We start from the raw sequence: 20,813 nt of genomic DNA on the forward strand, positions 1-20,813 counted from the left end.
TATATATATATATATATATATATACACACATACACACATATACATTATATATATATATATATATATATATATATATATATATATATATATATATATATATATATATATATATATTTATTTCTCATGATACATGCACACTTTTGTGTGTACCTACATATTCTCTCATCTAAATTTCGGATTCTCTAAAGCTCTCTGATTTGGCAAGATTCTATACAATGCCACGTCAGTATTATGAGGCCTCTGGGGTTGTTTTAAAAGGGACACAAAATCCATATTCATATTGAGATAGGGCATGCAATTTTAAACAACTTTCCAATTTACTTTTATGTTCAAAATTACTTCATTTTCTTAGTATCCTTTGTTGAAGAAACTGCAATGAACACGGGGGAGCCAATAACATGAGGCATATACAGTATATATATGCAGCACCAATTAGCAGTTCCTGAACCTACCTAGGTATCATTTAGAAAATTAAACAAATTAGGTAATAGAATCTAATTATAAAGTTTTTCAAAATTGCATGTTCTTTCTGAATCATGTAAGAAAAAAAATTGGTTTAATGTCCCTTAAAATTGTTTTTACCTTTACTGTATATCTCATTAAAGGGAGTTCCAGAATATTCTTTATGTGGAGGAGACACATTTTACTTTATAATGGCCGGTAAAGCTATAACAATATAGAAAATAGATAGGGGGATATTTACTTTGAATTCATTTAAAACATTTACATTTATTGGAAAAAAAACCCATTAAAGATAGAATAGAAAAAGCTTGTTGTTTTTTGGTTGTGAAGGAATAGTCATAATTTCTTCACTTAAAAATAATTCACCATAACTCCAACCAAAAATGTATTTTAAAAGCAAAGAGGGGATCTGGAGCATAACGTGAGATTGTTTAATAGCAATATATCGGCTGCATTCATGCATGCAATTATTAAAGGAACAGAGAATATGGATTTTCCTAGCTTTACAACAGGTTCAAAGGCAACCTCCTACCTGCAAGCGTCCAGGGCCCTATCTGCAGACTTCTAACTAATAACCCTGCTACTATTGTTCATTAAATCCAGCTGAAAATATCAGTCAACCAAGTGGAAGAGCCACTCATGCATCCATTAAATTAGAATCTGATGAGAGAATATGCAGTAATTCTCTCACCTTTTCAATTGTAACACATATCATTTAAGTAATTAATTATATAATTTCTCCTCGCTCACCACACACATTTCACTCCCACCTATCAACATATTTTGTCACACGAGTGACTTTGTCAGGGTGAGGGACGTATGCTAAGTAATCCTATCTTTATATAGTCTATTATTTTCAATAGAAACACTACAAATGTGTATCAAATCCTTTTTTTATGTATAAATCTTGGCTAGCTTTATTACAAAATCATAATACAGATTGTGATTCTTACTACAAGCTATGTCACCTCATTGCACTGTAAATGTAATAATTATAGTTTCAAGGATTAATCAAATGACATTATCAAATTCTTCATATTCTATTAGCTTTGTAAGTTTTTTTGTCAATACTGTGAAATTCAAATGATATCTATCTATATTTAGGGACGGGATGTTTCCATTCAATGTTCCCCAAATGCTCAATGACTGATAACCAATTCTCTAGTTGTTTTACCAACATAAATCATGGAACAAATTGCTACATATACTACATATTTAGCTCTACAATTAAAAAATTGTTGTGTTTTATCTTAAAGGGACAGTCTAGTCTAGAATGTGTATTGTTTAAAAAGAAAGATAATCCCTTTATTACCTATTTCCAAGTTTTGCATAACCAGTATGATTATATTAATATACTTTTTACCTCAGTGATCACCTTATATCTAAGCCTCTTTAGACTGCCCTCTTATTTAATTTCTTTTGACAGACTTGCATTTTAGCCAATAAGGAGTGAGCACAATGTTATCTATATAGCACACATGTACTAGCACTGCCGAGCTGTGAAAAACTGTCAAAATGCACTGAGATAAGAGGCGGCGCTCAAGGGCTTAGAAATTACCATATGAGCCTTCCTAGGTTTATCTTTCAACAATTAATACCACAAGAACAAAGCAAATTTAATGATAAAAGTAAATTGGAACGTTTTTTAAAATGTCATGCCCTATCAGAACCATGAAAGATTAGTTTTAACTAGACTGTCCCTTAACATCAGTCAGTGGATGTATACATTCTTTCAAAGGCATCGTATTTTGACAGGCTTTACATTTTCCACATTTGTAAATGCATCCTTTAAATCAGTGTTTTTCAACCAGTGTGCCGTGAGAGATCCTCAGGTGTGCCACGGAAGACTGGCAACAGTGTGACATATTTTTTAAACTTTGCTTGTTTTTTACTCCCAGTGCAGGGGTAGTTTGTAGGAGGCATGGCATAACAGCACAATACATACAGTATGTGTGTTTGTGTGTATGTGTATATATATATATATGCTGTATTAGGCTACAATGTGTGATTTTTTTAAAATTTTGGGATGGTGGTGTGCCACAGGATTTTTTAATGTAAAAAAGTGTGCCACGGCAAAAAAAAGGTTAAAAATCACTGCTTTAAATCATGTTGATTGTAAAGTAAAGGCCCGGAAATCATTTAAACATCTTTGTACATTTTTATGTTAATTATCAAATCTTAAGTTTGTATTATTCAATTTAGATAGATTTAAGGAAAAAGATATTAGAGCATTAAAAAAATAAATTTCTAGAAACCATAAATACAGTTATTCATTACACAAAAATAGAACTGTCAGAATGTGTAGACAAAATGAAAGAGACATTCTAGTTTCAAATTAAATTAGAACATTTTATTTTTACACTAGAATGTATGTTTAATGATCCTGCACGTATCTGATAATAAAAGTGCCTACAGTTTGAATTCAACTAGTAAATAGTTTAAACTGCTTATAGGGAAATTAAACACTAAATAAATGATAGATAGAATGAAGCATTCAAAGAAAAGATGAGTCTGGGAATAACACATAGATGTATTTTTTAAAGTTTCATTAGCTGTTTAAATAGTGACAAAATAAGTGTAAAATTTTAGTGTCTATAAAACAATGGGAGTTGCCATGTCGTAACTTAGGTTACCTTCTCTGCTGTGGCCAGTTAGGTACAGTTATAAACCGTATCTCCAAACCTTATCTTGTTACCGGTGACTAAAAATGCATTTAATAGCATATACTACACAATTTAATTCTTTAGACGGCTAGAAAAAAGAACAATATAGAAGACGTTTTGCTAAAGGAAAAATGTTATTTTCACTGTTGTTGAAAACCAGATATAGACAAATGTAAATTAAAGGAATCTATATTAACCATCAAATTTATATCTTTCTAGTATTAGATCTGCATCACTTTGCTCATTTCATTCAGTTTCCGCATATGTTTGTGATGTTCTTTCTAGAAGGATACACGGTTTGTGTTTCTGGATCCCTTGTCAATCTATTGCTCATTTAAAATGAGTTTATGCAAATGTATGTAATTTTATTTCAGTAGAATTTGCAAAATGTGTCTACAATGCATGGGTGTTTAAGAAACTTAAAGGGACACTGAACCCAAATTTTTTCTTTCGTGATTCAGATAGAGCATGTAATTTTAAGCAACTTTCTAATTTACTCCTATTATCACATTTTCTTCATTCTCTTGGTATCTTTATTTGAAAAGCAAGAATGTAAGTTTAGATGTCGGCCCATTTTTGGTGAACAACCTGGGTTGCTCTTACTGATTATTGGATAAATTCACCCACCAATAAACAAGTGCTGTCCAGTGTACTGAACCAAAAATTGTCTGGCTCCTTAGCTTAGATGCCTTCTTTTTCAAATAAAGATAGCAAGAGAATAAAGAAAAATTGATAATAGGAGTAAATTAGAAAGTTGCTTAAAATTACATGCTCTATCTGAATCACAAAAGAAAAAAATTGGGTTCAGTGTCCCTTTAAGCTAGGCCTACAGCTTGAAAGATTCGGTGATTTTGGATGACACATCCCAGGGACAGTTTTAAAAAATAAACAAAAATCTTATTCCAATATCTCTGTAGATGTTTAACTCCAAAGTGTCAAAATAATTTAGTTGCATGTTTAGTTGTTTGTGAGTCTGTGCAGTATTGAATCTTGCTATTTTTTTTTTGTTTCTTCTTCTATTGAGAGAACTCATCATTCATTTTTTAATGAAATTTTCACAGCATCAACTGCTGATTTTCAAACTGTTCAAAATAATAAAATAGACTACAACTGCTCACGGTTTCTGAAAATTACATTTTAAACGTTATAGATTGCGTCTTGAATTGAATTAGGGGATGAAACATTGTATACGTTATCCTATCTGTAGACAGAATTATTTGCATGTGCAACTTACTTGTAAGGCTTATTATAAAATGTAACCCACTACATATTATCTATGCAGACATAATGACATAACAAGGGAAGACAAGAGCATACTTTAATATCTTGACTTGTTGCCAAACTGGACATTTTGTGGATGATTGTATTCTTTTAAGGAAATGTCTCTGCCCTCACAAAGCATGCACATATCAGATAGTGTAACTGTGTAGTGTCGCTAAGACTCTCGGGTTAACTTTTCATGAGTTATCTCTTTATTTTTATATATAAAGAACAGGCAAAAACACTGTTGGAAATAAAAAGTCTAAAATGTCACTGAAAACTATGCAGGAATTTATTTTATCACAATTTTAAATTGTGAAATTTTAGAATCAAATCATGCACCAACTTATACACTATTATTATAACTATTAGAATCCAACTTTGTAGTCTGTTGATGAAAATTTAAAGCTCGTGTGTAAGCAGTTTTTTGGTTGTTGTTGTTTTTTTCATGCCGCATTTATATAGGGGAAAGAATAGCTTATTTGCAGAAATTTTGATTAAGTGGCAACATAAAGCTAGGAATTTCTGTCTTTTTTATTTTTATTTTTACTTCAGACTCTGGGGTAATTTACTAAAGTGCGGACGGACATGATACGATGTATCGTATCATGTCCGCCGCACATCAATAAATGCCGACAGCATTGTGCAATGCCGCCCCCTGCAGATTCTCGGCCAATCAGCTGCTAGCAGGGGGTCTCAATCAACCCGATCGTATTCGATCGGGTTGATTTCTATCCGCCGCCTCAAAGCAGGTGGACAGGTTATGGAGCAGCGGTCTTTAGACTGAAGGCTCGCCGGAAACACAGGGCATCAAGCTCCGTATGCAGCTTGATAAATTGACCCCTCTGTCAGTAGCTATTTTTTGCCATAGGATATTGTTACATAATTTTGAGAATATAATTACTTTTACTGTGTTGCCCATTGCGCATAACAGCTTCCTATGTGCAAAAACAAGTATTTTTCTTGATGCAGAAAATTCTTATAGTGCTTCCTACTGTTTTGTTTACACAACTAGAGGCATGTGCTAGAGGCTGAATAGACACATTGAAGACACATTTTATACATAAAGCTCTGCTGTGCGTATTCAGTTGGACCTACTTCCCCAGGAACTTTGACAATTTAAAACTTAAACCTCTTGTTAAAAAAAACATGTGGTTTGCCCCACACTCCCTAGAGAGGTCAAAAAGCAAATTGTATAACCTGCAAATGCTGCAAATTAAATAGTTGGTTAGGCAGTTAGCAGCATTTTGAACACGTTACAGATTTTGCTTTTTGGCCTCTCTGAGGAGTTTGGGATAACGCAGTATTATTGAAAAGCAAGAGGCTTTTAATATCCTGTTAGGTGTATATCTGAAATGTGATATGTAAAAATGAATATGGACATAGTGGCTTTAAATATTATAAAAGGGTATAAAAACAAAATGTATGCTTACCTGATTATTCTTTTATTTTGGAATTTTGATGGTCTACAGTCCTCCATAACATATGGGATATATTTCCCGCCACTAGTAGGAGGTCAAGAACCCATATCAGAGCTTAAAATCTCTCCCACCTCCCTAGTTTAATGTATACCTAAGTAGAGAATAGGAAACATATTGGTAGGAAAGACAAAGCAGGGTCTGTAGAGGTGTCATAAGAACTGTCGCCCAAACATTGAAATGGGCGGGGTCTGTGGACCATCATCATTCCGAAAGAAAAAAATTAATCATGTAAGCATAAATTTTGTTTGCTTTTGTAAAATGATAATAGTTCACAGTTCTCCAAAACATATGGGATTAATACCCAAGCCGATGGTCTATGTTACTGAAAGGGTGGGACAGTTTTTTTCTGGCAGTTTTTTTTTTTAGCCGACACTGCAGCCTAAAGGACTTTCCTTCCAAAAACTGCTTGCAAATAAACAAAATCTGAAAGCGATAAACTCTGAAAAAAGTAGGCAGAGAAGACATGTTGCAGCTTTGCAAATCTGCTGCAAAGATGCATACTTTTTAAAAACCCACAATGTTGCAAATGTTCTTGTAGAAGAGCTGAATACACTTAAGTGATTAACATGGCTTACTTGAAGGCAGGAAAGTTTCCTCCTATTTGAGCCAAGAGGCCAGGGCTACCATATCAGCTTTCTGCCCCTTACGAGTCCCAGAGTAGTGGGGAAAAAAAACTAGAAGTTTGTCTGAAATCTTTAGTAACTTGGAGATAGAACTTCAAAAGTGTTGGCTACCTCAAGATTATGAACTAGCAGCTGCTTAGAGTTAGCAGGATCTGAACACAATGAAGGAACAAACATATCTTGATTGGTGTTTTCCTTTCAAACTACCTTAGAAGGAAAATAATATTTAGTACAAAGTATATCCTTCTTGTAAATAATTAGAAATGGAGATCAGAAGACAAGGTTAACAGCTCAGAAACTCTCCTTGCTGAAGAGATTGCTAATAGTAAGAGTACTTTGCAAGATAAAAGTAGATATCAATGGAATGCATTGGTTCAAACAAAGAACCTTGTAATGCAGAGAAAAGTAAATTCAGATTAGGGGGTGGAGAAATAGGAACCACAATTGGCCTAAGTCTAATGAACACCTGGAAAAAACTCTGATCCTCAGGAAGATTAGCTAGCTTCCTATGAAATTTGATCTTTTAGAAATTACAGCACAAACCCTTGTCAAGGCCAGCCTGAAAAAGACTGAAGGAGTCTAGGAATCCTAAAGGAATAGCAAGAAAACCTTATTGAAGAACACCATTCAAAAATGCCTTCCAAATCCAGTAATTCATTCTTTGTAGTACAGGCTTTCTGGCCTACAGCAAAGATTCAGTAACCGAATCGGAGAAACCTCTATGTCTCAAAACTAGGTGTTCAAGCTCCACGCCATTAAATGTAGAGATTAGAGATCCTGATGAAAAAAAAAGAACCTTGAGACAACAGGTTTTGTCTCAGAGGAAGAAGCCATGGAGAACAAGAAACATCTGCACTATATCCGTATACTTACAGAGTCATCCTGGAGAAATTAATATTACTGATGTTGACCCCTGTTTGCTTTAAGTATGATTCTTGGAAATACGTATGCTAGATGAAGGTCCCATGGACACACCAATGTGTCTAGTAGCAGAGCCTTTGGATCTTTTGATCTCGCACATAAGCTTGGAAGCATGTGATTTAAATGAAAGATTATCAGATCTATGTCCTGTAAGCCCATTTTGATCTCTGAGTGACCGAAAATGCCCTAATGGAGAGACCACTCTCTTGAATAGAACAATAGACTGCCTAGATGATCCACCTCACAGTTGTTCACACCTGGTATGTGAGTTGCCAATATGCAGCAAAGCGTTCTCTCTGCCTAAAACATAGTTTAAGACACTTCCTGCATGGCAAGTGTACTGCGATATCCCCTTGATAATTTATGTAGGACACCGCTGAGATGTTGTCAGACTGCAAACAGATAAACTTTTCCTCCTTCAATAGTGGCCAGGGCTGAAAACCCAAACATCGCTCGAAGTTCCAGAATGTTGATTGGTAACCTTACTTCTAGAGTAAAAAACTCCTTGCACTCTTCCAGAAAACCAGAACACACCCCAGCCAGAGTGTCTGGTGTCCGTCCGCACAATAAGCCAAGACTGACCATATCCCTTTAAAACACTTTTGGTTCTTTTTCAATAAAAGATAGTTTACCAAGCATAAAAACCCCATAAAAACTATCAAACATTGGTCCCCAGCCTAATCGGAGCCTCCTTTATCAAACCACATATTGCACTAAATGCCGGTCTTCTTATAGGGCCATACACCTATATTTTAAAAGTGCCCCAAAATTACTCTTAGAGCTGCCAGAAGGTTGTTTAAGGTCAGAAGCTTCCCAGGTAGTGTTCCAAATTATGATAGATCCTTTGGGGACCTGATAGAGAGAAAAAATTGTGTCATGTGTCATGAGGAGGGCAGGTTAAGTCCCCTGGCTATGCTGTACCTGTGTCAGAGAACCTACAAATAGCCTCTGGGTTGTATGTGTGCTGTGTAAAGTCATTTACCCTATGCAGCATCCCTCCTTTACCCTATGCAGCATCCCTCCTCTGGCTTACCAGGCATGTCAATGTCAATGCAGCTGCAGCAGTATCATGTAGAGCGCCCTTCCTGTGCAGGTATCAAGTACTGCAGATATTTGCAGTAGGAAATGCCTGAGTCCCTCAGGGGAGGCTAGGTAGGAGTCCCAATGATGCCTGAGGGTAGTTATGGCTGAAGTCCCATTAGGGAAATGCTGTGCACATAATAGGGTATTCCTGTGTCCCTGTATTATTCAGGTGCTGTGAAATTTCTCTTCTATTTTCTTTGTAAATGATACTCCCTAGGGACTGTGGGTCTCACATAGGTCTGAGTTCCCAATTTATAATCCATAATTAAGTAGCTGGAACAATCTCTATTCTCAACCATCTCCTACGAGACCAAGAACAAAACTAAGAGAGAGATTGGAGATTGGAGGGATTTTAAGCTCTGATATGGGTTCTTGACCTCCTCCTAGTGTCAGGAAATATATCACATATGTTATGGAGGACTGTGGACCATCATCATTTACTAAATAAATTGTATTTAGATGCTGACAAACATGCATCACTTCCTCCATTAAATAAAACTGCACCATATTATTTTATTTTTTTGTTTATTTTGTGTTGTATGTTAGAAAATACTCCTCATGCCTCAATGGAAGCACATGCCAGGGACACTGAGGGGATGAAAATGGAGTTGATTTAACCTGTATATGAGTTATTTCTGCAATTACATCTTGTGTATTAGAATGAACAGCATTTTATATAATTCAGTAAAAAAGGAATGTACAGAATGATTAAATTGTGGAATTAAAATATAAAAGAGATATCTTAACTTTCTGTATATGTGTGCGTAATCATGAAACTTTCAAGAATTAATTTGCCTTGCTCTGTGAGGAGGCATTTTTGTTTGTCCCCAGCTAACAGGCTAAGCAACATATTCTGCAGTTTAGTTTAGCAATGTTGGTGCAGGAATACAGCCTTTAAATAGCCCCTTATATTATATTTTTACTTTAGCCAATTAAAACCAGATATCAATGACCTACTGCAGTGAAAAAACAATTACTATGTAGCAGCTGTAGAACTGTTTTTAGAGGGGAAAATGCATAAATTATTTATGACAGAGTAAAACAGTAAATAGTTATCTTTATTTAAAAATAGATGTATAATTTTAACTTGAAATGTGAACTAATGACTTTACACCTTCAAACTACATTTTTTATCACCAGTTTTTGTTGTAATGTTTATTCTAAGCAAACACATTTTAAAGCACAAATTAAGCTTAATTTCACAAAAATAAAATCTTATAATATTCCTTATTTTTTTTTCTGCTCTGTTTCCTTGATTCTCATTGGAATTTGTTAACAAACCAGACGAATTGGTTTCTATGTGAACACCTTCCAAAACCTATCTGGACTAGAGGCAAAGTTCCACAAGGAAATCATAGGGGTGAGTGAAAAATATATTGTTGTATAACTGAAAAAATCTTTGCTTCATAAAAACAAGAAAAATGTGGAGTATTACTATATGAAAACTAACCAATTAGATGCATATTCCCACTTGTTGTGCTGATGGGAACCTTCAAAAAGACAACTCAAATACTAGAGCCTAAAAACTCAATACATTTTAAGTGGCTGGGAAGAATTAAATGATGCCACAATACTCAATAGGAATTACTATAATAAAAGGAGACAGATTATACATAACATTTATAGGATGCAGCATATTTTAAGATCATGGGGCCGATTTATTAATGTGCTGTCTGCATTTATCATTGCACCAGCAGTTCTTGTGAACTGCTGGTGCAATACCGCCCCCTGCAGATTCGCAGCCAATCGGCCGCTAGCAGGGGGTGTCAATCAGCCGATCGTATAGGATCGGGCGGATTGATGTCCGCAGCCTCAGATCAGGCGGACTAGTTATGGAGCAGTGGTCTTTAGACCGCTGCTTCATAACTGCTGTTTCCTGCAAGCCTGAAGGCTCACGCAAAAAAGGTGCATCAAGCTCCATTCGGAGCTTGATAATTCGGCCCCATAGGTAAAACTTTGGGATGAGTTCATTAAATTCTGTTTTTATTAAATTTATAAAAAAATAATACTACTATTTGTAGTTTAAGCTGTGTCCCATATGAATGGCATTACTGCTTTTTGATATAAAATAAAGCTTGATATTTATATATATATACTGTATATAAATATATATATAAAAGTAAGCAATAGTGGCTATATATCTTAATAACATTGTGTAACATTTAAAGAGACAGTAATATAAATTAAAATGTTTATGTTTTAGATAGACTATGCAATTCTAAACAACCTCCAATTTACTTCCATTATCAAACTTACTTTTAAACAAAGGACGTGAAGAAAACAAAGCAAGTCTAGGTAGGCTCAAAGGAGCTCAGGAACGTTCACGTGCCTTTAGAACTCTATAGCAGCAGTGATTGCAACAATGTATGACACTATTAGACAATGATACAAATTACTGCTGTCATAGAGTTCTAAAGACAGGCTTATATGATCCTACCTAGATTTACTCTTTAACTAATAATACCAAGAGAACAAAGCCAATTTGATAACAGAAGGTTATTACCCTTTCTACATGGCGGTAATTTATAATAATGTTCCTGGATCTGTGTAGGTACTTGTATGTTAGTTTGATAAATTAAAATGACTCCTTTGACCTATATTTATATAGATTTTTTTAAACTTCTTTTCATACATAGTACATTATACATAGTAAAGAATATTTGCAATGTTCTGACATTATTTAATTTTCCTGTAATTGATCTCTGAATATTAGAGTAGGTGCAACAGCATTTTTTTCACTCTGACCATTGACATTCTACAGTGAGTGCAGAATTATTAGGCAAGTTGTATTTTTGAGGATTAATTTTATTATTGAACAACAACCATGTTCTCAATGAACCCAAAAAACTCATTAATATCAAAGCTGAATAGTTTTGGAAGTAGTTTTTAGTTTGTTTTTAGTTATAGCTATTTTAGGGGGATATCTGTGTGTGCAGGTGACTATTACTGTGCATAATTATTAGGCAACTTAACAAAAAACAAATATATACCCATTTCAATTATTTATTTTTACCAGTGAAACCAATATAACATCTCAACATTCACAAATATACATTTCTGACATTCAAAAACAAAACAAAAACAAATCAGTGACCAATATAGCCACCTTTCTTTGCAAGGACACTCAAAAGCCTGCCATCCATGGATTCTGTCAGTGTTTTGATCTGTTCACCATCAACATTGCGTGCAGCAGCAACCACAGCCTCCCAGACACTGTTCAGAGAGGTGTACTGTTTTCCCTCCTTGTAAATCTCACATTTGATGATGGACCACAGGTTCTCAATGGGGTTCAGATCAGGTGAACAAGGAGGCCATGTCATTAGATTTTCTTCTTTTATACCCTTTCTTGCCAGCCACGCTGTGGAGTACTTGGACGCGTGTGATGGAGCATTGTCCTGCATGAAAATCATGTTTTTCTTGAAGGATGCAGACTTCTTCCTGTACCACTGCTTGAAGAAGGTGTCTTCCAGAAACTGGGAGTTGAGCTTGACTCCATCCTCAACCCGAAAAGGCCCCACAAGCTCATCTTTGATGATACCAGCCCAATCCAGTACTCCACCTCCACCTTGCTGGCGTCTGAGTCGGACTGGAGCTCTCTGCCCTTTACCAATCCAGCCACGGGCCCATCCATCTGGCCCATCAAGACTCACTCTCATTTCATCAGTCCATAAAACCTTAGAAAAATCAGTCTTGAGATATTTCTTGGCCCAGTCTTGACGTTTCAGCTTGTGTGTCTTGTTCAGTGGTGGTCATCTTTCAGCCTTTCTTACCTTGGCCATGTCTCTGAGTATTGCACACCTTGTGCTTTTGGGCACTCCAGTGAGGTTGCAGCTCTGAAATATGGCCAAACTGGTGGCAAGTGGCATCTTGGCAGCTGCACGCTTGACTTTTCTCAGTTCATGGGCAGTTATTTTGCGCCTTGGTTTTTCCACACGCTTCTTGCGACCCTGTTGACTATTTTGAATGAAACGCTTGATTGTTCGATGATCACGCTTCAGAAGCTTTGCAATTTTAAGAGTGCTGCATCCCTCTGCAAGATATCTCACTATTTTTTACTTTTCTGAGCCTGTCAAGTCCTTCTTTTGACCCATTTTGCCAAAGGAAAGGAAGTTGCCTAATAATTATGCACACCTGATATAGGGTGTTGATGTCATTTGACCACACCCCTTCTCATTACAGAGATGCACATCACCTAATATGCTTAATTGGTAGTAGGCTTTCGAGCCTATACAGCTTGGAGTACGACAACATGCATAAAGAGGATGATGTGGTCAAAATACTCATTTGCCTAATAATTCTGCACTCCCTGTATATAATAATTCATGGGGGTAGATTTAACAAGGGACGAATGGCTCGCCGGAAACAGCAATTATGAAGCAGCGGTCTAAAGACCGCTGCTCCATAACTTGTCCGCTACCTCTGAGGCTGCGGTTTTCAATCTGTCCGATCCTATACGATCGGACTGATTGACACCCCCTGCTAGCGGCCGATTGGCCGCGAATCTGCAGGGGGCGGCATTGCACAAGCGTATGCTGTCGCCAATTAGCAATGTCTGTCGGACATGATACGCTACAGTATTTCCAAAAATACACAGTGTGGGACATATTTATCAAGCTTCCTTTATCACGCTTCCTGAAGACTCGCCGGAAACAGAAGTTATGAAGCAGCGGTCTAAAGACTGCTGCTCTATAACCTGTCCTCCTGCTCTGAGGCGGCAGACAGAAATTGACAGAAATCATCCTGATCGAATGCGATTGGGTTGATTGACACCCCTGCTAGCGGCTGGTGCAATGATAAATACCGAGAGCGTATGCTGTCGGCATTTATCAATGTGCAGCAGACATGATCCGCTATATCGGATCATGCCCGCTCGCACAATCATAAATATGCCCTTGTGTGTCTAATATATATATATTTATATATACACTAAAATATATATATATATATATATATATATATATATAAACATATATACATACACACACACACAGACAGGCATACTTTTTTGCGCTTCACAAATATTGCTTTTTACAGAAATGGAAGGTTTCTGGCAACCCTATGTTGAGCAAGTCTATTTGAGCCATTTTTCCAAAATATATACACATATAAATACATAAATACACAGTTATACATACCTAGATATAAACACCTGCAGCATTTTTTTTAGCATTTTTTTTATTATAAATTACATTATGATATTGCACACTTAATCGATTACAGTATAGTGTGAATATAACTTTCACATGCACTAGGAAACAAACTCACTTTATTGCTATTTTTGCTTTATTGCGGTCATCTGGAACCGAACCTGCAATATCTCTGGTGACTATAACAGTAAAAATCAAAAGACTTCTACTTTAAAATATATCAAATACTTCAAAATATATATTAAAAAAAATGTAAAATACAGGGGAATGGCCTTTAAATACTTATCAGAGGGGCTATTATTGGTGGTTTCAAATTTGAAGCAATTTCAATCCTTTACTGACCCCATTTGATACCCCAATTCAAAGAAAATTAGCTGATAAATTCACTGTATTCCTGTGCCAGTGCATATGTGTTTGTGTAGCTGAAAAAACGGTAATAACTTTTACTAGAAGCATTTTTGCTAATGGACGTATATTGTAAAAATGCTTCTATTTAAAACTTTACATTTGGTCCTTTCTATTCTTTTAACCAGAGCTATGGCGTAAGTTATAGAATGACACTATCTATCACTACTATATGAGGCTATCACCACATTCATATTTTTCTCTATATGTACTTTATGTTCCAGTATTTTGACATTTTGTTCTTTTTTCTGTTCTACCATCTCAGAACAAAAAGTAATTATAATTATGTTAAAAAGGTGCTTCTTCTTAATCTGGTATGCAGTCTCACATAAGTAATTACATTAGAATTAAATTACACATGGCTTCACAAACAATACTGATTTCCTTGCTTATGTCTATTTTTTTCAAACCTATTCCTTTTTATTCTTTTTCCATTTCCCAGCTGTCATTTGCAAACAAATTTTATGTATATGGCAATAAGGACAGGGTTTTTTTATGTGCAGATTTATATATGTTTGTTTTTTCTGCCTGGCTTATTTACATATTTAAAATACAGAATTTCAGAACAAAGCTCCTTTTCAGAGTACATTTACATAATTCTTTTTCTCAATCTTTAACTTACAGTAACTGTTTTCACCCTTTTATTTTTCATTGTATTTCTTTATCTCTCTTAACATTTCCCACATGCTTTTTCCAGGATTGGGAGCTTAGAGTACTTGTGGGAGTTGTCCCACCAACATTCTAAGGGTGTGGCCATGATGGGAGGGGATGGGTAATGTGATGGGCAGGACAGATGGTTATTGTGGATGTGGCTAGATGGGTCATTGGTGTGACAGGGCATGTACTGGGCAGAGCTTGGGCAGCCCCTGAAAACCAGGATACCAATAAGTGGAGGGAAGGAAGAGGTTAGAAAATTAGGGTCAGTAATGCAAAAATAACAGGTCCAACTGAGTTAGTTTTTTAATTAGGCTTTCCCCTTAATAGCGGAATTATATAACATTATTTAAGTGCTATAGTTCTAAAAGTCTTTTTTTCCTTTTAATATGTAAAAAATATGGCGCTTTTACAGACCCGCTCTCTGCTCTCTGCTGAGCGGGTCTGTTATATTTAGTCAGCGCATCGGGCCAGCTGTATAGTCACAGCCCGGCCCGACCGCGCCATAGCACTAAGTGCAGCTCGCTCCTGTCATAATTTTATGAGGAATTAAGGGTCACTGAAGTGAAAATTAATGTTTCATGATTCAGATAAAGCACACAATTTAATAAAAATGTCCAGTATATTTCCATTATCAAAATGTACCCTTTCTGAGGCTTCAGCTCCTACTGAACATCTGCAAAGGTATATAGTATATACATTTTGTAATTGGCTGATAGCTGTCACATGGTACATTGGAAGGGAACACTGGATTAACTTTGAAATTTGCCAGAAACTATTCTACAGCTCATTTCTAATTCAAAGTGCTTTTTCATTGTCCATTTATTGTGTATTTGTCAGCTATTTAATTTTACTGTATTTAGTGGTCTTCGGGTGCACTATCTCAGAAGGACACTTTTGTACATGGCCAAGTGATAAGACACTCTATGATCTTAATTATCTGCACACTTGGGTGGCCAGTACAAACAATAAAAAAAAAAACTGTATGCCTTATCGATTAGCTTTATCTTCAAAGTTTTATGTTTGTGAACTGACAGTTGTGGCTTCACACGATAGTGATGATGTCATAAGAAGTTGAGGTGCCAGAAAGTATAAAACGAACCTGTCTCTACTGGGCATTAGTGGCATAAATTAAACAATATCTTCCTGGATAAAACCTAACAATATATTCCTTTAAGCTGTATTACGCTTACCAACTAAAGGGAGTTTGTATTGTTAAATGCTCTCCCCTTTAATGTTTTCTCAATGATCCACTTTACCTTTTGCAGTATATGTTTACAAACAGCTCATTTTCCTTTATTTTGTCATTTGAAACAGCTGTGTGTACCTGTTTATACCTGTACTGAATATATGAATATTGCTATGTAAACAAGGGACAGCAGCAGCATAAATTAACCTCCAAGTGGGGGAGAAGAGAGATATGTTTTATCTGAAATAACAATTTATGCTTACCTGATAAATTTCTTTCTTTCTTTCTTTCTTGGTGGTAAGAGTTCACACAAAATCCTTACTCATGGGAATTCACTTCCTGGCCACCATGAGGAGGCAAAGACACCCCACAACAAAGCTTTAAGTATCCCTCCTGCTTCCCTCTCCCAGTAGTACGGATAGCCAAGGAAAAGGAGGAAGAAGTAAGAAAGATAGTAGGATAAAGAGGTGCAAACTATAACTGCCACCAACCAATAAAAAGGGGCAGGTTTGTGGACTCTTATCCACCAAGAAAGAAAGGAATTTATCAGGTAAGCATAAATTATGTTTTCTTTCTAGGTGGTAAGTGTCTACAAAATTCTTACTTGTGGGAACCAATACCAAAGCTAATTAGTCCACAAATGAAAAACGGATGGGAAACAAGAAGGCAGGCACCCATTACCATAAACTAACACCTGAAAAACCTTCCTACCTAGAACTTTCTCCACCGAGACAGAAAAAAAATTGAAAAGAAATAGCAAAAATATGACAAGACATCCAGGATACAGACCACGACACCTGGTCTATTGAAAAGAGAAGGGATGCTGACCGGCAAGTCCTTCAATTACATCCTGAAGGGATGGAAAGATTCAAGGATGCTAACAGAATGCCACACATAACCCCGAACTGTGTACCTGGATACACATTTCCGCTCCTTGTGGAAAATCTATAAAGAGACAGGCTAACAGGCCTAAAATAAAAATTATAGTACCGAGGTAGATACAACTCTATCGAAAAAAGATCAATCTCCAAACCGATAAAGTTAGAGACTGAAATTGAAAGGCACCTACACCCAAAAAGGACAGAAACTCTGGACCCACAGATTAAAAGTTAGAAACTCTGCTGAGTGATCTAGGATACCCACAAGCAAGCAATGCTGCCAAAGGAAAAAGATTCATAGCGGAGCAAAGAATATCTGGCCCAGACCCTTGTACTGCAATCTCCGAGACAAGGCGGAGCAAAGAAAAACATTGTAAACATTTCTGCTTGAGCACCCTCGGAGTAGTAACATTGGACCAACAAACCAACTGGTAAAATCAAAGAGCTGCTAAGATGATTTCAGAGCTAGAGGTCATCCCATAAAGTAGGAGTCTAACAACTCAGAGGAAACTCTTCCCATATCTTGACTCAAATTCTAAAAGAACTATGTTGATTGCAACTGCAGAGAGGAAAATTAATCTCTGAATTCGGGACACACAAGAAGAGCAAACCGAATGCCCAATCGTAGTCCAGACACAGAGTGTCCTCCAGCACCAGTGATACACCCCCTCCAAGTGTGGCAACAAAGCAGACCTCATCAGGGAACAGAAGGAAGTGTCTAAAATGTGTAATATAGGAATAAGGAATTCCTACCCTATTACAATGACTAGCGCCTGTCACAAATTATTTTGAGGAGGAGCCCCTAGTCGCTCCTGTAATACTGGTTACTATAGACTTTGCGTGCCAAACAAGTATCCCCCAGCGCAGCGTGGTTTGTATATCACAGCTAGCAAAAAGACCATAGTCCACTCTGACCGGACCGTTACCCTGCACTCAGTCACCCAGCTCACTGCACCACAAAAGTAGCTCCAGTGCAGATGATAAATCTAAAGGCAGAATAAAGGGGGAACTTGAGCGTGGCACCAACCAGTGGTAAGAAGAGCGGCTAAGCTAGTTGCCAAAGTTATATGGACACAAACAATATATTATGTCTTAATAGGAAGCTAGATAAAGTCTAGAATAAACAGACTACCATGTCTTATTGTCCATAATATATTAGTACTGTGGGCATCTGTACAGGTACATATGTAGACTACCTAACAAGAGTTATTAAAAACTATTGCAGTAATGGGTTAAATACACATCAATTGCAACCATTAAGGGCTCGTTGGCTGAGAGAACATTTGGGTACTTACTCAGTAAAAGACCCTTTCACTATTCTTGCCCCTATTGCAGTCCTAGGAGACAGTAGATAGCCCATCCTGTGCTGTAACTATCAGAAGAGGATATATGAAGGAGAACACTTCATGGCCAAACAGGACAAGGCTAAAGAACTATCCCAGCGACACCCATGTCAAGCTTGTGGCATCAACTCCAACAAGGAGATGTATAACTGTACAGCCAGTACTCTCTTGAAACCCTCTCTTCAAGGAACTATCCATTGAAGGAAATTTAGGAATTAACATCCCTGTAATTCGCAAAAACTGGAACACCTCTATCCTTACCTGCTCCTAGTTGACGAGGCAAAAAACTACTGGGAGAAAGAAGGAAGCTTTGTTGTGGGGTGGCTTCCTCCTGGTGGCCAGTAAGTGAATTCCCATGAGTAAGGATTTTGTGGACTCTTACCACCTAGAAAGAAAACTGGTTTTGGTAACTGAAAAGCCCACCCATAAATAGCATGAAAGAGAAAAAGAAAGAGAGAAAAAGAGAGAGAGAAAAAGAGAGAGAGATGTCCTTAAGAACAATAGGCAAAGGATTCAATGAGAAAATACAGCTATATCAAATAAACATAAAAGGACAATTTCACATACATTTCAAGTAATTTCAAGTCATTTTGAGGAGGAGCCCCTAGTCGCTCCTGTAATACTGGTTACTATAGACTTTGCGTGCCAAACAAGTATCCCCCAGCGCAGCGTGGTTTGTATATCACAGCTAGCAAAAAGACCATAGTCCACTCTGACCGGACCGTTACCCTGCACTCAGTCACCCAGCTCACTGCACCACAAAAGTAGCTCCAGTGCAGATGATAAATCTAAAGGCAGAATAAAGGGGGAACTTGAGCGTGGCACCAACCAGTGGTAAGAAGAGCGGCTAAGCTAGTTGCCAAAGTTATATGGACACAAACAATATATTATGTCTTAATAGGAAGCTAGATAAAGTCTAGAATAAACAGACTACCATGTCTTATTGTCCATAATATATTAGTACTGTGGGCATCTGTACAGGTACATATGTAGACTACCTAACAAGAGTTATTAAAAACTATTGCAGTAATGGGTTAAATACACATCAATTGCAACCATTAAGGGCTCGTTGGCTGAGAGAACATTTGGGTACTTACTCAGTAAAAGACCCTTTCACTATTCTTGCCCCTATTGCAGTCCTAGGAGACAGTAGATAGCCCATCCTGTGCTGTAACTATCAGAAGAGGATATATGAAGGAGAACACTTCATGGCCAAACAGGACAAGGCTAAAGAACTATCCCAGCGACACCCATGTCAAGCTTGTGGCATCAACTCCAACAAGGAGATGTATAACTGTACAGCCAGTACTCTCTTGAAACCCTCTCTTCAAGGAACTATCCATTGAAGGAAATTTAGGAATTAACATCCCTGTAATTCGCAAAAACTGGAACACCTCTATCCTTACCTGCTCCTAGTTGACGAGGCAAAAAACTACTGGGAGAAAGAAGGAAGCTTTGTTGTGGGGTGGCTTCCTCCTGGTGGCCAGTAAGTGAATTCCCATGAGTAAGGATTTTGTGGACTCTTACCACCTAGAAAGAAAACTGGTTTTGGTAACTGAAAAGCCCACCCATAAATAGCATGAAAGAGAAAAAGAAAGAGAGAAAAAGAGAGAGAGAAAAAGAGAGAGAGATGTCCTTAAGAACAATAGGCAAAGGATTCAATGAGAAAATACAGCTATATCAAATAAACATAAAAGGACAATTTCACATACATTTCAAGTAATTTCAAGTCATTAGAAACACATTAAGGGGAAAAAAATGTTATATATATATTAAATAAGTGAAATCTATTTACAAGTTATGTACTTCCTGCTAATGTTTACTGGCTGATAATCACAATTCCCACCACTTCGGTGGAGAGGGACACATCTGTTCAAGCCTGACAAGAAAATGTTAGTTTTTACACAAACAAGCATTCTTGAAAAACAGTAATACATCATGGAATTATTTGTTGTTTTTTAGACAAAGTGAAAGTAACTATTTTTTTAATGTTTGATAGCTGTGTCACAAATTGTATGAGGTGATGAACAAGCTGGGAGACCAACATGCTGACAAGGCTTTTACTATTCAAGGAGCACCCAGGTAAGTAACTTTTATGTGCTGTACTTTGGGCTATAAATGCCAGTTTTTATTAGAATAAATAAGATTAAAGACTTTGTTCTAATTTATGTTATTCCTGTTAACAAACTTGGGCCTAGATTCCTGCTTAATGACCTTCAGATACTGACTGAGTTGTTTGTGGTGTGTTTTTTATATAGAGGATAGTACACCCTTTAAGCACCGGACATTTCAGACTAAAATTTACCAAAAAACAACCCAAGGTATTGAGCTAGGTCCATTTTGGTATGTTTCATGCCACTGTTTTTCTGCAAAATGCGATCATATTAAAACAATAGTAAAATTTGAGGTTCTCACTGAAATTATTTACATACCGCTTGTGGAGTTATAACACAAATGATTGTAAAAGCTTCTCTGAGATCCCATTTGTTCACAAATATACATGCATGACTTTGCCATTGCTTTTTGCCAATTAGAAGGCTGCTAATTGCAGCTGCGCACCACACTTATGAAATTCCTAGCAGTTAAGGGGTTAATCAGGTAGCTTTTAAGGTTAAGTTTAGATTACCCTCCCACAACCTGATCCCTACTTGATCTTTCCTAAACAGCTCTCTACCCTGCCTCACCCCCACTGGCCACCTTAGGT

At 36.8% G+C, this 20,813-nt stretch overlaps 1 protein-coding gene across 1 annotated transcript in view; it reads left to right on the forward strand.

The window, feature by feature from the left end:
* AMPH (amphiphysin) overlaps window positions 1-20,813 on the forward strand; it is a 519,511-nt gene that overhangs the window by 348,942 nt on the left and 149,756 nt on the right. Inside the window, exons 8-9 of the mRNA XM_053714425.1 lie at window positions 9,778-9,853; window positions 20,109-20,191. Coding sequence (XP_053570400.1) covers window positions 9,778-9,853; window positions 20,109-20,191 — 159 coding nt within the window. The remainder of the gene's footprint in view (window positions 1-9,777; window positions 9,854-20,108; window positions 20,192-20,813) is intronic.

The sequence above is a fragment of the Bombina bombina genome, chromosome 5 (assembly GCF_027579735.1).
Source record: "Bombina bombina isolate aBomBom1 chromosome 5, aBomBom1.pri, whole genome shotgun sequence".
Lineage (NCBI taxonomy): Eukaryota > Metazoa > Chordata > Amphibia > Anura > Bombinatoridae > Bombina > Bombina bombina.